This window comes from Amphiprion ocellaris, chromosome 9, assembly GCF_022539595.1.
Source record: "Amphiprion ocellaris isolate individual 3 ecotype Okinawa chromosome 9, ASM2253959v1, whole genome shotgun sequence".
Classification (NCBI taxonomy): Eukaryota; Metazoa; Chordata; class Actinopteri; family Pomacentridae; genus Amphiprion; species Amphiprion ocellaris.
Window position 1 is genome coordinate 37,737,072 of NC_072774.1, and position 17,574 is coordinate 37,754,645.

General features: G+C 40.1%; 1 protein-coding gene across 2 annotated transcripts in view; it reads right to left on the reverse strand.

The window, feature by feature from the left end:
* enpp2 (ectonucleotide pyrophosphatase/phosphodiesterase 2) overlaps nucleotides 1-17,574 on the reverse strand; it is a 40,790-nt gene that overhangs the window by 2,762 nt on the left and 20,454 nt on the right. Inside the window, exons 10-23 of one of the 2 annotated variants that reach the window (XM_023261482.3) lie at nucleotides 16,951-17,016; nucleotides 15,731-15,803; nucleotides 15,483-15,591; nucleotides 14,112-14,237; nucleotides 13,447-13,478; nucleotides 13,109-13,236; nucleotides 8,818-8,893; nucleotides 8,403-8,490; nucleotides 8,005-8,174; nucleotides 4,265-4,310; nucleotides 3,826-3,965; nucleotides 1,410-1,545; nucleotides 1,127-1,204; nucleotides 887-1,019 (exon numbers count right to left, since the gene is read on the reverse strand). In XM_023261482.3, coding sequence (XP_023117250.3) covers nucleotides 887-1,019; nucleotides 1,127-1,204; nucleotides 1,410-1,545; nucleotides 3,826-3,965; nucleotides 4,265-4,310; nucleotides 8,005-8,174; nucleotides 8,403-8,490; nucleotides 8,818-8,893; nucleotides 13,109-13,236; nucleotides 13,447-13,478; nucleotides 14,112-14,237; nucleotides 15,483-15,591; nucleotides 15,731-15,803; nucleotides 16,951-17,016 — 1,401 coding nt within the window. Of the gene's footprint in view, nucleotides 1-886; nucleotides 1,020-1,126; nucleotides 1,205-1,409; nucleotides 1,546-3,825; nucleotides 3,966-4,264; nucleotides 4,401-8,004; nucleotides 8,175-8,402; nucleotides 8,491-8,817; nucleotides 8,894-13,108; nucleotides 13,237-13,446; nucleotides 13,479-14,111; nucleotides 14,238-15,482; nucleotides 15,592-15,730; nucleotides 15,804-16,950; nucleotides 17,017-17,574 lie in introns of both variants that reach the window. The other variant, XM_035944107.2, reaches the window with a different exon arrangement.

Genomic DNA, 17,574 nt, shown 5'->3' on the forward strand with positions numbered 1-17,574 from the left:
TGCAACACATCTCAAAAAGAAGGTTGGAACTTTAGTGAACAGTCTGAGTTGGGACTGATACTATTTTCACTTTATCAAAGTTACAAACTTTTCTTTCAGTATACAACTCAATATACAACAATTTACCAAGACACTGCATCTGTTTCAGAGACAAAATACAAGCAGTTGCTCCCTGGACTATTCACTGGATACAGCTGGTGATATGCAACTAACTCCATTATACTAAATAAAATACTACAAACTGTGTTTAGAAAACTGGAGTAGTATCTTTATCAATGGTGTTAATAATGTAAAAACAAAATTCAACCCGCCCGGCCAGCAGCAGATGGGTCCCCCCACATTAGAGCCAGGTTCTGCTCGAGGTTTTTTCCCTGTTAAAAGGGTGTTTTCCTGCCACTGCAGCCTCTTATGGCTGCTCTGGGGGTTCAGGCATATGGGTTCTGTAAAGCGTCTTGAGACAATTTGACTGTAATTGGCGCTATATAAATAAAATTGAATTGAATTGACTTGACATCAATCTCTGGATAAATAAATGTAATCATCACAGGGAAGACTGGAAAGCAAACTATTTTGCCAAGGAGAAACAATATCTTGGCAATATCTTTCATTTCATCTGTAATTTTTGAGGACAAAACTGTGAATAGGCAACTAAAGGTTGATGCGTTCGTACGCATATAAAAGTAGGTCCAGTAATTCCAGGTTTGACTGTGTGGTCTCATCATTCTATTATAGGAGAACAATTTTTCTTAGTGAATGACGTTAAATTTGATGACTATATTTTGTTAGTTAACCCTGGGTTTGACAGGTAACAAGGTCCATTTTAAGATTCTTTATGCAAACAATAAACAGAAATATGTGCAGATGTAGAGATGGTGAATGTTCCTACTCTCTTATCCTCTCAGCTGAGTCCCGGACACCGTCGTAGTCATAGTCAAATATGGGTCCAATGAGGACGTTCACTCCATTTCTCTCAGTGGCATACTTCTTCACCAGTGCTCTCTGGAAGTAAACCCATATCCCTGAGGGAGAGAGAGGGAATGTTGAGGGAGAGAAGGATGTGGGTGGATGGAAAGGAAGGTGTGAGGGATGAGGACTTCAGTCATGAAACACTGGAGTAAAGACTTACTCTTGAATGCAGGATACATGGGAACAGTGTTGGTGATGAGGACGGCATCGTATTTTTTGTCCACATTTGAGGACAGTTCTGTGAACAAAGAAAAGGGGCGATTAGTGCGTATTATTAAAATATACTCTGAGTGCATGAAAGCAAGTTGGTGGTTAAGATGACAGTAAAGAAATGGATTGTCCTTTAAAATACCAAGCAAACAAATCTAAAACAGAATGTGTGTTCTGAATGCCTCTACATGGTCCATTTCTGTCTATTTGAAGCTGTGTGGAGGTACACCTACGTGGTGGGTACAGGAAGGCGTACGAGATTTGTTTGTCTGCTCTGTAGTTGGTACAAGACTGGCTGTAGGCTGGAGGGACTCTGGCATCTGGTCTCACACAGTTGGACAGAGCTTCAGGCAGAGGAGACACTTCTACCTGGAGGACAACATATGCACACACAAACACACAGAGGACACAGGTCTACTGACATCTGCTTTGAAGCGTTGGGTGTTTTCAGCAGCTGTACATCTTAACAAGCCAAACCAAAGGAGTAAGTGTGAGAATGATGCAGCGGGTATGAAAGACTCCTCTGAACTGCTGTTTGTATCATTACCAAAAGGAAACAGGAGTGTTCAACCAAATATATTTCATGTCCTAATACTGTTATGTCAAAACTCAGAACACTATTGGTAAGTTTCGTCATCTGATCTGTTGCTAACTCTGTTTCACCTTTTTAGGGACATTGAGTTTTGAGGCTTCCCTTATTTGGGTATCTCATGCCAAAACTGTAAGAGCAACACTGCATTGGCTCTAATGGATTTCACAGTATTGCTTGTGGTTAAATACCTTCAAATCAAGCAGTTACACCAACTCCAAGTAGTTTTGGGCATTTTTTTGCTCCTGTCACATTGTTACGGGCTTATTTTTCAATGCAACATTAAATCCAGCACCTATATGGAAACATCAGAACCATGGGCACAGGTAGAGCAATCTGGTCTTTTTTCTTTTTTATACGATAGCAAAGTTATAATGCCAAGAATCATAAAAAAGATAAAAATGAAATTAGAATTTCTTTGCTTATTTAAAAAAAAAAAAGAAAAATGGAATTAGTACATAAAATGGTCACTGTATATATATATATATATATATATATATATATATATATATATATATATATATATATATATATATATAAAAATAAAAAAATGATTCTTATTTCATTATTTTCTACATAGTAGATTAATACTGAAGATATCACAATTATAAAATAATACATATGGAATTATGTTGTAAACAAACAGTATTAATCTACAATGTAGAAAACAATACAATTAAATAAAAAGCATTGTATGAGAAGGTGCATCCAAACTTTTGACTGGTAGTATATATATGTATACACACACACACACACACACACACACACACACACACACACACACACACACACACACACACACACACACACACACACACACACACACACACAGGCACACACTCAGTATTTTACCACTGTTTTTGTTTCCATACATGTCTTCTATCTGTCCTGTGTAAACACACCCTGCTGTTCAGTCGAAAACCTTTGAAATTTTTGTCGTGCAACTGTTGGCTGCAGCTGAGTCACTCATGGTTTCTCTTTGTGTGCAGAGGAGCGTCGAATTGTTTTCTTTTTTTTTTTTTTTTTCCAGAAGCTGGTTAAATTAAATGGTCTATTTTTGGTAAATTTTTAAATGAGACAAATACACCGACCAGCCACAACATTCTGGCCACTGACAGCTGAAGTGAATAACATTGATCATCTTGCTATAATGCAACGTTCTGCTGGAAAACCCAACATTCATGAGGATGTTTGACATGTACCACCCACCTAAACACTGCAGGTCAGGTAACCCCCCACCCCCCATGACAGCAGCAGTCCTTGATGCCAGTTATTACTCACAGTAGCAGGACAATGCACCCCAACGCACCGCAAAAACTGCTCAGGAGTGGCCCAGGGAACACAACAGAGCTAAGCTGTTCATCAGGGTTCCACAGTCCCCAGATCTAAACCTTACTGAGCATCTGTGGGATGTTCCAGGATAATCCTGATCTAGGTAGGTTCCACCCTGCAACCCACAGGACCCACAGAATTCACTGCCACCATCCTGGTACCACAGAACATCCCCAGAGGTCCTGAGTCCTTGAACTACTGGGTCAGAGGAGGTTTAGCAGCATAAAGGAGACCAACACAACTAGGCAATTAACAATAACAATAACAATTAGGCACGTGGTCATAATATTATGTCTGGTCGGGGTATAATAACATGATTGTAAAGAAACGGTACGACCTTAGGCTTAGATTTGGTTAATTTTTCTTATGGAAATTTATGTTGCACATGATTAAAGCACGGACAGTTCCCGGTTCTAAAAGGTGGCGTAAATAGATTTTTTTATTTTTTAAATGAACATGTCTTTCAAACCTGCCAGCAAGTTTTGGGATTCAGATGGTTCATTTATTCAGAGTGCAGTGGCTGAAGTTTACTTTGGTTATATGTGTTTTAAATGATAATGATTAATAGTCAGCCAACAAAAGTTAACCTATAACTCTGTGACACAGTTAGACTAAGCATTTTCAGACTACAAAGACTCAAGTTGTTTCTGCAGCTCCTTCTCCATGTCTCTGCAGGGCAGAAATGTTCTCTGACAGTTCAAAAGCAAAGAGTACAGGCTAAGCAGTACCTGTCTGCTAACAGTGTATGATGTCCAGAGGGGCATGGAGAGAGTTTCACTGTAGCCGCTGATGTAGTCACTGTGGTGAAGGATGGAATATTTGGTACGGAAGAGGACAGCAGGTCGGCCATACGGCAGGTTCCTGCTGTCTGAGAGAGGAAGAGCAAAGAGGGACACAACACAAAGACAGGAATGTAACAAAACACTTTCACAAAAATTCATTCATGCAGTAAATCAACAGCAACACGTGAAAACTAAAATCCAGGAGAGTGACACGATTCATCATGATGCAGTTTCAATTCCAGAAGGAAAATAAAAAAGACACTAAGTGCAAGTTTACGTTGTCCTACTTAAAGGTTGACTAGTTTGATCATCCAAAGCTGGTATCCCTGTATAAAGAACAGGTCACTTAATAATGACATTTCTAGTGGCATCATGAAAGACTGACCATCAATAGCTTGCCTCAGTCGGTGGTTTAGCTCCTCCACTTTGTTCTGTAAGAGACAGAGCCAGAGTGACTCCAGGTTATAGCCTCGTACAAGGGTCACTTTCAAACCTCTCTGGCCCCTACTTTTTACACGCAACTGCAAAAAGATCGGAGATTGAAACAATCTCTTGCCAGAGATCTACATGGGAATCACAAACACAGTATAGATAAAGTGAAACAGTGCAGGGCAGGGCTGGGTCTAATTCACCTCAATCCAAGCAACACTGACATGGTCTAGACTGAGACGCCTGTAAAATATGAATGTGAAAAGACACAAGTGCCAATCTGTCAGTAATCGAACTCCAGATGTTGATTGAATAATTTGACTGAACTGAAAGTGAACGGACTCAGCTCTGCAGCAGAAAGCAAAGAGGCAACAAGGTTTTTTCAGCTCTGTGTCTTCCTTGAGAATCTTAGCTCTCAAGGAAGACACAACAAAGAAATCAGGTATTGATACATTTTTTACAGGTTAAGCAGGCACAAATGATCAAATACTCATAGATGATAGGCCCATGCAGTTGACTCTTTTTACATGTTGGCTGTGTAAAAGACATGTTTAGCTGCACTGCAATAGCAAGAATTCTACAAAACAAAAAACACCAAAACTCCTTCAGTAACTTGCTGTGCTGTATTAGCTGCTAAAATCAATCTCACAGAGCAATACACACTACAAGGCACTAAAAACTCACTCTGTACTACAAAACTAGGCTAGACCAGCTAATCCCAGTATTCCCAGTATCCATTTGTTTTTAATGGTTACTGATGGGAACAGAGGGAGGGCAGTGGCTTCTTCATGTTGGTCTGGCCAAATTTTAGTCCAATGTGTAACACAACTGATCTCCGTCTTGTTTTTTGCACAATGATTGAGGGGTTTAACACAAAATAGTATTCCAATGTAAGTGCACTGCTCACTGTGTTTTCTGATTAAAACTTAAATACTGAAAAAAATCTCTTCTTTTGTGGTGAGATGATCTGGACTGACACCTCAATGGAGTAAAATGTTTGGTTAGCATTTTTGAGGTTCCTTGTCTGCATTCTTGATAATAATTGTGTTTGTAACCCCCTAAGATTGTATTGGAGACATAGTCCAGACAATCTCACCATAAGACATTTTTCCCACTAAGTACTACTTAACAAACTGAATATCAGGACAGTTCTAGCTATCTTGACTGCATTAAGAGAAGGGTTAGTTTCTTAAGAGTTAAGTTTGCTTCCGCTTTTGAACTTAAGATTCTCATTTTCTCACAGGAGTTCAGCTGAACTTGTTTCTCTCCAAATACCAGATGTGTACTCATATTCTAGTGGCAGTCAAAATAGTCAATGGATCACATTAGCAACAAGATCAAATAACTGATCCTTATATTTCATGTTTCTCATCTCAATCCAAGGACTGACTCCATTCTGAGTCTTTGGATTGGAGATGGTTTTCTTGTTAGGGTGGGAAGTTCCTTACAGTCCCTTCAAATCTGTAACATAATGATTGTAAAAAACTTCCAGAACTACAAATCTTTTAGGCACTGAAAGTCAGACAAGCTTTCAAAAGTAATGGCATGGTGCATTTAAAACAGCACCACCTCTATTGATACACTTGTAGACAATTTTTTAAGGTACTTGGTAGGTAAATTGTTGGTAGCATCTTAAGAACAAGCTAAAGGTCTTTTGTGAAATTAGTCTGTCAGCATCTTCAGTCTCTTCTTTTAATCCCAGACTGATTCCATGATGCTGATATCAAGGCTCTCTGGGGATCATGCCATCTGATGCAGGACGACTTGTGCTTCTTGTGACTGAAGGTAGATCATAATGATTCTGGTTCAAAGTTTGGTGTCATGCTGCAGAATGTATTGCGGGCTAATCTGATGCCTTCCTGGTGTTGTTGTGAGATGGATAAGAATTTAAAGTGCCTAAAACTTTTGCACAGTGCCCTACATAAATATGCTTTTACTGATACTATACAAAGAGACTGAGCAGTGCTTCTGTTCAGAAGAGTCTCATAGTGAAACCTAGGCAAGGGAACAGGACTGTGTGGCCTCTGGCCAGCAACACAAATGGGTTAGTCATACTTTCTAAGGGTCTAATCTTGCCTGGGGGACCACTTAAGTATGTCATAATTCTTTCTAGACTGTTGTTACAGAAGAGGGAGCTATAACATAAAGAACAACCCTACAGGTCATGATACACAAGAAACTGTTCGAGAATATGCTGACTTACCAACGTTCCCAGTAACAGTATTAATGTACACTACCAGTCAAAAGTTTGGACACATCTTCTCATTCAGTGCTTTTTATTTATTTGTATTTTTTTCTACATTGTAGATTAATACTGAAGATTAACACTTTTTTGTTTACAACATAATTTCATATGTATTCTTTAATAGTTTTATGTCTTCAGCATTAATGTACAATGTATAAAATAATTCAATAAAAAACACCGAAAGAGAAGGTGTGTCCAAACTTTTGACTGGTAGTGTATATCAGTGATAAGCTCAACTAAACCTCACTGTAAAATGGCTTTGCTGCATTGAATCACAAAGTTGTTTGTGTAATGTCATCACCACATTTAAGGAATACAACATCACTTCTGGAGATTGACTTGTTGACCAGCTTACAGAAGATGCAGCCATCAATACATGATACGGTACCACATAATGCTCACCTACATATATCACATTATTTGTACTCACAAAATAGAGTGTTGGTAAGTTAAACTAGTGTCCATTCTTTGACCTACAGATTTATACTGCTATAACAATATAAATTCATTTTGGGGATATATAGTATTTTTGTAATTTTACTGGACATGCATGGCACACTTCTCCTGTGGAACCAAGGAAAGCTTTCTCTGGCAGTTAAAAATAGCCCCAGGGGTAATGTGGGCAAATTGTTTTACAGTTTTCCATCTTAACTGAATATGTTTACCTGTTTATTTAAAACAGCATACCTGGCATTTAGCAATGAATTTGATTACTATCTTATCAAAAGCAAATGAACAAGCAGACAAATGTTTAGGAAAATCAGACACGTTGCACTGAACTGAAATAATCCTCAAGGCAAACAACATTTTCTATGTATCAGTTCACATATGAAAGCTACAACTTGCAATTCTGATCACTAAATTATCTCGTAATTACACATTTTAAATTCATTTGCCTGCTATCATCTAACCTAGTTTATAGTTAGCAGAAGTGCCATGACATGATGGAGAGCATGGATGATCATGATGATGATCATGAGACCATGATGATTCTGGTTTCTCTAATATAAGTAGGCTGACAAAACAATGTGTTACAATATTATAATGATGTTATGATTAAATGCGCTTTATGATTTCAAACTACTGTGTGACTGTGAACTCATATAACCCAGTGTACCCAGAAAATTTCCATGATGTAACTTTGGCCATGAAAATGTAACAAGTTGATCCTGCAAGCAGCCGGTTGAAACTGGCTGCTTAGAAACTGACAATACCAATGTAGTTTGTTTATGTGCCTTCTTAAAAACTAAACTGTTTCCACCTATTGTCAGTCACTCGTTCAGACTCTGCTCTGTTCAAGAAACAAGAACAACTTTGCTTTGATTTGAGTATCAATTTGGAGAAGTCAGGACTCTACTGAAGAATTTTGCTGACACAAGGCAATCTCCTAAAACATGGTATTCCATTCAGCAAGCTGGGCCCAGGTCTGCCACTGAGTCATCACGGCTGACCTTTTCATCACAGTTGCAGCCCAAGTCATCTGTCCCTGAAGGAACGAGACCGACTGCTGTTGGCCTGGAAACCTCCTCTGGCATGGTGGGTCTGTATGGGGGGCTTCTGAGCAAGTGGTTCAGGCTGCCATGAGTTCCATTATTGGGAGCTGGTTTCAGACCCACTAGATCTGAGAGTGAGACAAATGAGTCGAAAGTCAGCCAAAACACTAAATGGTAGCAGTCACTCATAAACGGCACTTATGTTGTAATTAGCCAATGAACAATCCTTGAAAAACATATTTTGACCTCCAAGCATTTAAAAAATTGAATGATAAAGTTGTTTAAAATCAAACACTTGCACTCCCGCTCTGACACATTCATTCAAACTCACAGATGCATATCGAAAAACTCCTTACCACACATGACATTGTAAAGCTCAATGTTTTCAAAGGCTGGAACTTTGGTCTTGAATTTAAATGTAGGTCCATACCCCAAGAAGATAGTCTGAAAATGGAAGTCGATGACACAGATTACATGATTTGTTACATGAAAATTAAAAAAAATCTATTTTCTTAATATTCCAGCATCATTTCTTCAGTCATTACTAATTATGTATTAGATTTCTGACATTTAGAATGTGCTATTAATGACTTTGAAATTAAGTTTTTATCTGTATGTGATGTGTACACACCATCTATTTGCTTGATACAATGTTGTCACTATGTTAGCTTTACGTCTTAATATTACCGTACCTGTATACCTGATATTACTAATGGATACCCACTCTTGAAAACTGAACTGTGTAATAGTGAATAAGAGTCTTGTCAGTACCTGCATGCTGTTGATCTTATTGTCATATCCATGGTCCCCAGCGAAGCCACAGTGCCTCCTCCCTTCAGGGACTTTCCTGTAATGAAGGATAGATCAGAATTTCACTGATATCTCCATGGACTTGTTACAGGCTCGGTGTTCAGTGTCGTTTTCCTTGCTTGCACCATGTTTTTGACAGACGGCTTGCATCGATATGGCATAATGAGCAAAATATCAGGAAATCCATGAGAATTTATTATTAACTGTAAGATGTATTTCTGATAATGTAAAGCTTATCATTATTATTATCAGAATGTATTGTCTGAATAAAGGCAATTGGGGAAAGTTTCAGTTGTTTTGAGTAAGGGAGTATGGACAAAAGATAACAATACAAGAAGAAGCACTACAAAAGCCATAGGTGTTTCTCAAAAAAATCTCAGCAATTTCCAAGCAAGTTCTTGGCAAATGCATTGCAAAAACAACATAGTAACAGTGGCACTGCAAAGGTCAAAAATAAACAACCAAGGATTCTATGCATTACCACTGAGTAGTAGCCCTCAGGTTTGGAAAAATTTAACCATTCTTTAGTGAAACAGAGTCAGTGGTTTTACCCACTTTATCCTCCAGAGGGTTGCAATGAGATGGAACCTGTCCAAGCTGGCATTTGGTGAGAGGCTGGGTATAATCTGGACAGGATGACTTTTTTGTCACAGCCAGGGTTTTAACCCCCTCTTTACTGCCGTCTGCCCCTCTGCTGCAGGTGTGCTGCCTCCGCGCTGCTGGAGTTCAGCGTGGATGCAGAACAGCTATGGAACAGCGGCAATAAAGACCAGCTCCGCACTGCACTCAGTCTTGGAGCCTACTGATTGACTGCCTCGATCAGAGCCCCCCGCCTTTCAAAGGTATTGAAAGAGACAGATACTCACACTTGACCAACAGGTCCGAACCCAGAACCCTCTTGTTGTGACGTGGCAGTGCTAACCACTGCACCACTGTGCCTCCCCATGTTATATTATCCATCCATCCATCCATCCATCCATTATCTATACACCGCTTAATCCTCACTAGGGTCATGGGGGGGTTGGAGTCTATCCCAGCTGACTCAGGTGAAGGCAGGGGACACCCTAGACAGGTCACCAGTCTGTCACAGGGCTACATACAGAGACAAACAATCACTCTCACATTCACACCTACGGGCAATTTAGAATGATCAATTAACCTCAGCATATTTTTGGACTGTGGGAGGAAGCCGGAGTACCCGGAGAGAACCCACGCATGCACAGGGAGAACATGCAAACTCCATGCAGAAAGATCCCGGGAAAGCCGGGACGCGAACCAGGGATCTTCTAGCTGCAAGGCGAAAGTGCTAACCACTACGCCACTGTGCAGCCCATGTTATATTACGTCATCATATTTCTGAAATGTGTGGGTAGGTTTATAAAGCAAAGTTTTACAAAAACGCATCTGTCAAATATTAGTTACCTTTACTTTAACTACTACCAAAAACTTTAATTTGTATTTCTATTTGTGATGTTAGTCATTAATTTAACACAACAGTGTGGATAAAAAGGTTAGAAATATGAAATGCCTGATTGATGCACTTTCCTTGAACACCAGTTCAGCCTAGGATGGCCACACTTTCAGACAACTCAAGCCACAGTTCTCTAATTGTGGAAAAAAAAGATATTTAAAAAGAAAAACAACATTTTATCAAGTGTCCTTTAAAACACTACTTTCACTTATACACCTTTTAGTGTGTGTCTATGCATGGGTGTGTGTGTCAAGGGAGAAAAGCCACAAGCACATTGAAAATGTAAATGACTAGCCGACGGGAGAAATGAGACAAACTCTGTTTCATTTGGTGCGAACAGTTAGTTGGTTTGGGATTTATACCGACATTGCCTAATGTATACGTGCCTGTGTGTAGGAGAGGGAGAGAGAGTGTGTAACGATCCAGCATTCTACTCACAGCTCCAGTGCCAACGATTAGCCTGTCTGTCTATCTGAGCTGTACAAAAACCTCAAAGATCTCTTTCATTTAGCAGCCCTGCATGTGTGTGTGTGTGTGTGTGTGTGTGTGTGTGTGTGTGTGTGTGTGTGTGTGTGTGTGTGTGTGTGTGTGTGTGTGTGTGTGTGTGTGTGTGTGTGTGAACTTGACAGAATGTAGCTCTCCCACAGTTCACCAACCAAAACAGCACGCCAGCTATATCAATCAAAATCAATCAAAAATTTATTTGTAGAGCACTTTCCAACAACATAGAAGAAGACCAAAGTGCTTTCCAGACAGAATAATAAACAAAACAATGCAATTTTTGATTACTATAAAACCATAAAACCCATAAAAACACAAAACTAAGAAAAGCATAAAACCAGCTATATGCTAGACGGCTCTTACTAAGAAGAACAAGTATAACACACACACCCCAAGTTTAGCTGCAGTGGTTTGTTTTCACTCTCAGTCATGATGACATCATGGTTTACTTTGTCACTGAATCACTGCAGTAAGACTTTTTACTGCTCTACATCAGACACCTGTCAGAGTTCATTTTAGCACATCATTAACACTTCAGCAGCTGCTCTGAAAATTATGTTCTTTTTTTTACGTGTGTGACTTGGGACAGCACATCATACAGCTTTTCAGCACTGCATGTGTTTATGATGCGTTGATAGCAGTCCGCATTGGCATAAAGTGTGCTTTTAAGTAATGCAAGATGTGCAGTAAAAAGCTTCACTGATGGGTGGGCTGAGAATCCCACATTCACACTGACTGTACACAAAGCAGTTTCTTGGTATTTAAATTGGAACTACAGTACAATTCCATCTCGATCAGCAGACTGCTTCAGATATAACCTGCTGACTTAATGGCTGTTGTAGTACATTACAAGCTGGCACATTGTTTGTACGACCTGTCCAGGGTGTCCTCTGCCTTCACCCTAAGTCAGCTTGGATAGACTCCAGTCCCTCTGCAACCCGAAAGAGAAGTAAGCATTGTATAGATGATGGAGGGATGGATGGATGGATGGATGGATGGATGGATGGATGGATGGATGGATGGACTTCTGTCTGTATATTCAAGCTGTGTGTCATGTCCTTTTAGGTCTGTCCGTCTGTCTGTCTGTCTGTCTGTCTAAATGTGCTTTATAAATGAGATGGACTTTGACTCTGATCATATATTGCATATTGTTTGTTGAAGTTTTCTGTCACTCCCTGATAACATTTTCATGAATGAAACTTGCCTACAGCAAAACTTAATATGCAGCCTTATGTAGAAATTGCACTTTCTCTTGAACATCACACAGAAACAATCAATGGATGTCAAGTTTGCCCAGTTATGAAGGTTTGTTGAATCTATCTTGGAATATTTGTACAAACAAACCTCAAAGGAAAAAAGTCAGACAGCTCTAGAATACACAGCGTGGTACGACTCCTGCACCTCCTCCTGCTGCAGGACCCTCCAGCAGGTCGTGAAAGCAGCAGAAAGGATTGTGGGTGTCTCTCTCCCCTCCCTCCAGGACATCTACAGCACCCGCCTCACTCCCAAAGCACTAAGCATTGCAGGAGACCCCACACACCCATCCCACAACCTGTTCAGCCTGCTGCCATCAGGGAGGAGACTGAAGAGTCTGAGGACCAGGACCAGCCGACTGAGCAACAGCTTCATCCACCAGGCTGTCAGGAAGCTGAACTCTCTCCCCTCTCTGCCCTCTCTACCACCCCCTTCCCCCACATACACAAACTCTGGTCAATAACCTCTGATCTGCACTGTAATAGCACATTCAACCATCAAGCATATTTGCACTTCTTGGACTGTTACTTATTTGCACTGTTCTGAGTATTCTGCACTAAATCCGTCACTTTATCTCATGGTCATGTTTACATTTCACTCAGTTCTGCTTTTCTTAGTTCTTAGTTGTTGCTCGGCTCTAATTTTGCTTCCTTTGTTCTTTTTGCCCTTTAATATCTTATTTTCTAAGTGTTTATTTAATGTCTACTGTTGCACGAAGAGAGAGTAACGTAATTTCGATTCTTGATATGTCATGTACATATTGAAGAATTGACAATAAAGCTGACTTTGACTCTGAATAAGAATTAGGGTGTTTCTGTGCATACTGAAGCAGTCTAGTCCACTTCCATGTATCTCTACAAATGTCCTGTTTAACTTCTAAACACAGGTTTCATCTACACTACCAGTCAAAAGTTTGGACACACATTCTCATTCAATGCTTTTTATTTATTTGTATTATTTTCTACCTTGTAGATCTACATTGTAGATGTGCATTAGTATGCATGTGCAGCAGTGCTGGTACTGTACCTGGCAACATGCCACTTCCTCTCAACCAGCAGGTGAATCTCTTCAATGCGTCGATTGTTGGCATAATGCAGTCTCTTAGGTAGGTGCTGTTTCAAGTACGGCTTAAAGTGCTGATCTGTTTTCTTACACTGGAAAAAAAATACAATCATTGGTATGCTGATCTTAGAAGGGCCAATCACAGAGGTTGCCATACACATCACCACTCAGCATTTCAAGTTCCACCTTACTTGAACTACAATAGCAAAATTACTTTCTTCTTAAAATGTACAACATTATCCATTTTATTTTTCACACAGTTTACATTTCCCTCAAACTCTTTCAGGAACCTCAGTACTCACCGTTAGATTTGCAACAACAGTCTTAGGGTCATCTGAAAAAAAACAACAAAAAAACCATTGGGTTAGAGCAGTGAAATCGGCCCCAAAACATTTATTATTCCTTGCAAGTTACATCAGGCCTGATCAAAATAAAACAAGATACTGTATTGTGTATTTTAACCGTTCACTTTCAGTACTAATGTGTTACGAAATGTGACATCTACTGTATGAGTTAACTGAACAAATGAAACAAGACAAAGCAAGATTACAATTTACTATTGATTTCCATCTATCTGCTATACCCATGTGTTCCTGTAGAGGGCTAACACAGAGAGTCAAACCCAGGACCGACTAGTTGAGGAAACAGTGCCAACCACTGCACTACTGCTCCTACCATTGATCTGACAAAGAAATGTTTCTAGTGACAGCCACAGTACTGGATGTACTGTGCACGGTACAGTGATCAGGTTAGGGATTTTTTTATTCTCAGGTTTGAAATTATTGTGTCATGTTTGCTGATTAAGGTGTAACAGACCAGAGGCTGAGACTACACTGAGGTCTGTGTGAAAAAGTGAGGACAGCATTCCTGTATAATGTCTAGCAACAAAAACTGAGAGAAACACAATAAAGAAACCAAACAAGAAAACAATTGATGATTTTTTTTTTTAAATTTCATGGTTTCTCACATTTAGGGTTGTTGGGGTATCTGGAACGTATTCTGCCAAGGGACCCAGGGATGAGGATGATGTCATCAACACTGGTCATATAGTTACTGAGGAACTCGGTGCGATCACAGTGGGCCTCTTCCATACCTAAGAACACAGGAAAATGAGCTGGACTGTGTGCAAATGACTGGTGAAACCTAAAATTAGTGTCGGGTTTCAATAGCTGGTTCCATTTTGGATCTCGTTCCAATAAGCAAAATACCCAGAACTGTTAAACTAACCAGTTTCCTATGGAACCATTTATGTTCCTGGTTCTTTTGCAATAGAAAAGGTCCTTTTGACACACATATAGCTGACAACAGCTGCTTGAGTGTAAAGACACATCACTCCGGAATATCACTTTACAACTGCCAGTGAACGTTGTTTTTGTAGTTCAACCAACTAAGACTCTGCAGAAACAGTCAACTGAAGGCATCTCTTTAAAAACAAGAGTCACTGCAGCTACTGTTTGTCAACATTGGTTAGGCTCACTTTGTAATTGCTAATATTAAGTAATTCAGTAGCTATCCATAAAAACTGCAGTAATTCTGACTTTAAGTTATTGTAAACTTGAATGAATCACCTATACCGATCAATCACGACATTATGACCACTGACAGGTGAAGTGAATAACATTGATCATCTTGTTATAATGCAACGTTCTGCTGGGAAACCTTGAGTCCTGACATTCATGAGGATGTTTGACATGTACCACCCCCCTAAACATTGCAGGTCCAGCAATCCCCCAGCCCCCATGGCAGCAGCAGTCCTTGATGCCAGTTGCCATCCTCAGTAGCAGGACAATGCACCCCAACGCACCGCAAAAACTGCTCAGGAGTGGCCCAGGGAACACAACAGAGCTAAGCTGTTCATCAGGGTTCCACAGTCCCCAGATCTAAACCTTACTGAGCATCTGTGGGATGTTCCAGGATAATTCTGATCTAGGTAGGTTCCACCCTGCAACCCACAGGACCCACAGAATTCACTGCCACCATCCTGGTGCCACAGAACATCCCCAGAGGTCCTGTATCCATGAACCACTGGGTCAGAGGAGGTTTAGCAGCATAAAGGAGACCAACACAATATTAGCACAGTAGTGATAACATTTTGCCTGATCGGTGTATACTAAAAGAAAAAAAAGCTTGAAATCATTTTAAATGGTATTGAAAGGGATTACGATGTGGTAAAAAACACCATTAAACCACAACATTAATGAAGTAATGTTCTTCTATGCAAACACTTTTGCTTAGTTTGCTTCACTGAAGCTGCTACATGGACTGGGCACATCTGTGATTCTCCAGCATGATAATTTAATACTACTGCATGTGTTTGTACTGGCGTATGTTTCTGTACCATGATCCCCCACCAGGATGATGTTGACACAGCGGTGCAGCTTCATCTGCTTAAGCCCATCCATGAGCTGGCCAACGATTCTGTCAATCACCCTCAGAGGGTTGTTCAGCTGGAACACACAAAGGCAGTTGTGAGCTTCAAAATACACCTTGAGTCTTTGCATTTGATGTGAGCGATTTGCTAAGTGGTTTCTACACACATGCCACAATATACACATACTAGCGCACATACAGATACATAGTACTCACTTCTATGCTCAGGGGCCCCATTCTGTGTCCATATGTGTCTGGTTGTTCTGAGTGCATGGCATAAATATAGGGCCTGAAAAAAGAGGCGAGTCAAAGTCAAAGTAGAGATGTGTTCATTGTGTCCTTTGCCATAGCAAGTAAAATAGCTTTAGCAAAGGATTGTTTGACTGTTTTTACCACCACTTCCAATAGCATGGCAGAGTTTTGGTACACATAGCAACACATTACTCTAACCCTAACCCCTAACCCCTTTTACTTGGTAGAAAAGATGCTTTCTATTGTTCTTTTGTACCAAGAGGACAGTTTAATAAAGGAATTTACGATTTAGATACAGGGCTGCACAGTGGCGTAGTGGTTAGCACTTTCGCCTTGCAGCTAGAAGATCCCTGGTTCGTCCCGGCTTTCCCGGGATCTTTCTGCATGGAGTTTGCATGTTCTCCCTGTGCATGCGTGGGTTTTCTCCGGGTACTCCGGCTTCCTCCCACAGTCCAAAAATATGCTGAGGTTAATTGATCATTCTAAATTGTCCGTAGGTGTGAATGTGAGAGTGATTGTTTGTCTCTGTATGTAGCCCTGTGACAGACTGGTGACCTGTCTAGGGTGTCCCCTGCCTTCGCCTGAGTCAGCAGGGATAGACTCCAGCACCCCCCGCGACCCTAGTGAGGATTAAGTGGTGTATAGATAATGGATGGATGGATTTAGATAGATAAAAAAGTGTTTAAGTTAAGGGTAGCTACCTTTTAGCAGGACCAGTTCTTTTACTTTATTCTAGGGCATTATTTAAGATTCAGCTTTTGTCTTATTTATGTGGTAGGCTACTGATGAAAGAATACGAAAACAAAATACTTCAAAATAATTGTACTTTCAGCAAACTAAAAGTTTTAGACACTGTTTGACATTCAACGTTAATAATAATAGCCAGCTACTACTACAATATGAATGGGTTGGGTGGTAGTCTATTTTAATAGAAAGTCATGAAGGAAAAATGCCTTGTGGTAATACCACCTACACTCCAAAAACAGTAACAATGACACATCACAGGAGCACAGCATAACTTAAAAGTAGTAGGATGATTGTAAAAGTTGTAGTGGCAGTCATGGCAGTAAAGTAACAGCAGGTGATAAAAGTAGTAGTAGCAATATCTACAGAAAATAAGAATGAGAAACAAGACAGAAGGCAAATGTGAAACAGACAAAAACAAAAAGTAAAACTGAATTCACCTCTCTCCTTCAGGGAGGTGGAGCCACTGCAGCATGGTAAGTATCCTCCTCTCCAAAGGGATGGTACTGCAACACATACACACAATGAAAGACTGTGCTGTATAATACTTGAAAAAATGATATGTGGCCCAGTAATCACTAAATGTATCCTAGAGTAAACTGAAAGTCACGAAGCAAAGGATAAAAGTTGGGATAAACACGGTCATCCAAGGATTTTTTGTCATTTTTGTATTTCGACTTTATAGACCAAAATTGAATATATCCAAACTATGAAACAACACACATGGAATTATGACGTAAACAAACATGTAAACAAATACTTTTCATCTTGTTTATTATTCTTCAAAATAGCCACCTTTGGACAGCAGCTCTGCATACTCTTTATTCTCCAACCACGTTCATGAGATGTCTTGAAGGAGTTCCCACTTATGCTGACTTGTGGGCTGGTTTTCCTTGTCTGTGCTCTAGCTCATTTCAAGCCATCTCATTGGGATCTAAGTCAGTGATTGTGCGGACCAGATCATCTGAAGCACCACTTCATCACTCTGCTTCCTGCTCAATAAGCCCTATGGCCCCACTAACCTCAAACTAGATGGTATGTCGCTGCAGAATGTTGTGGTGGCC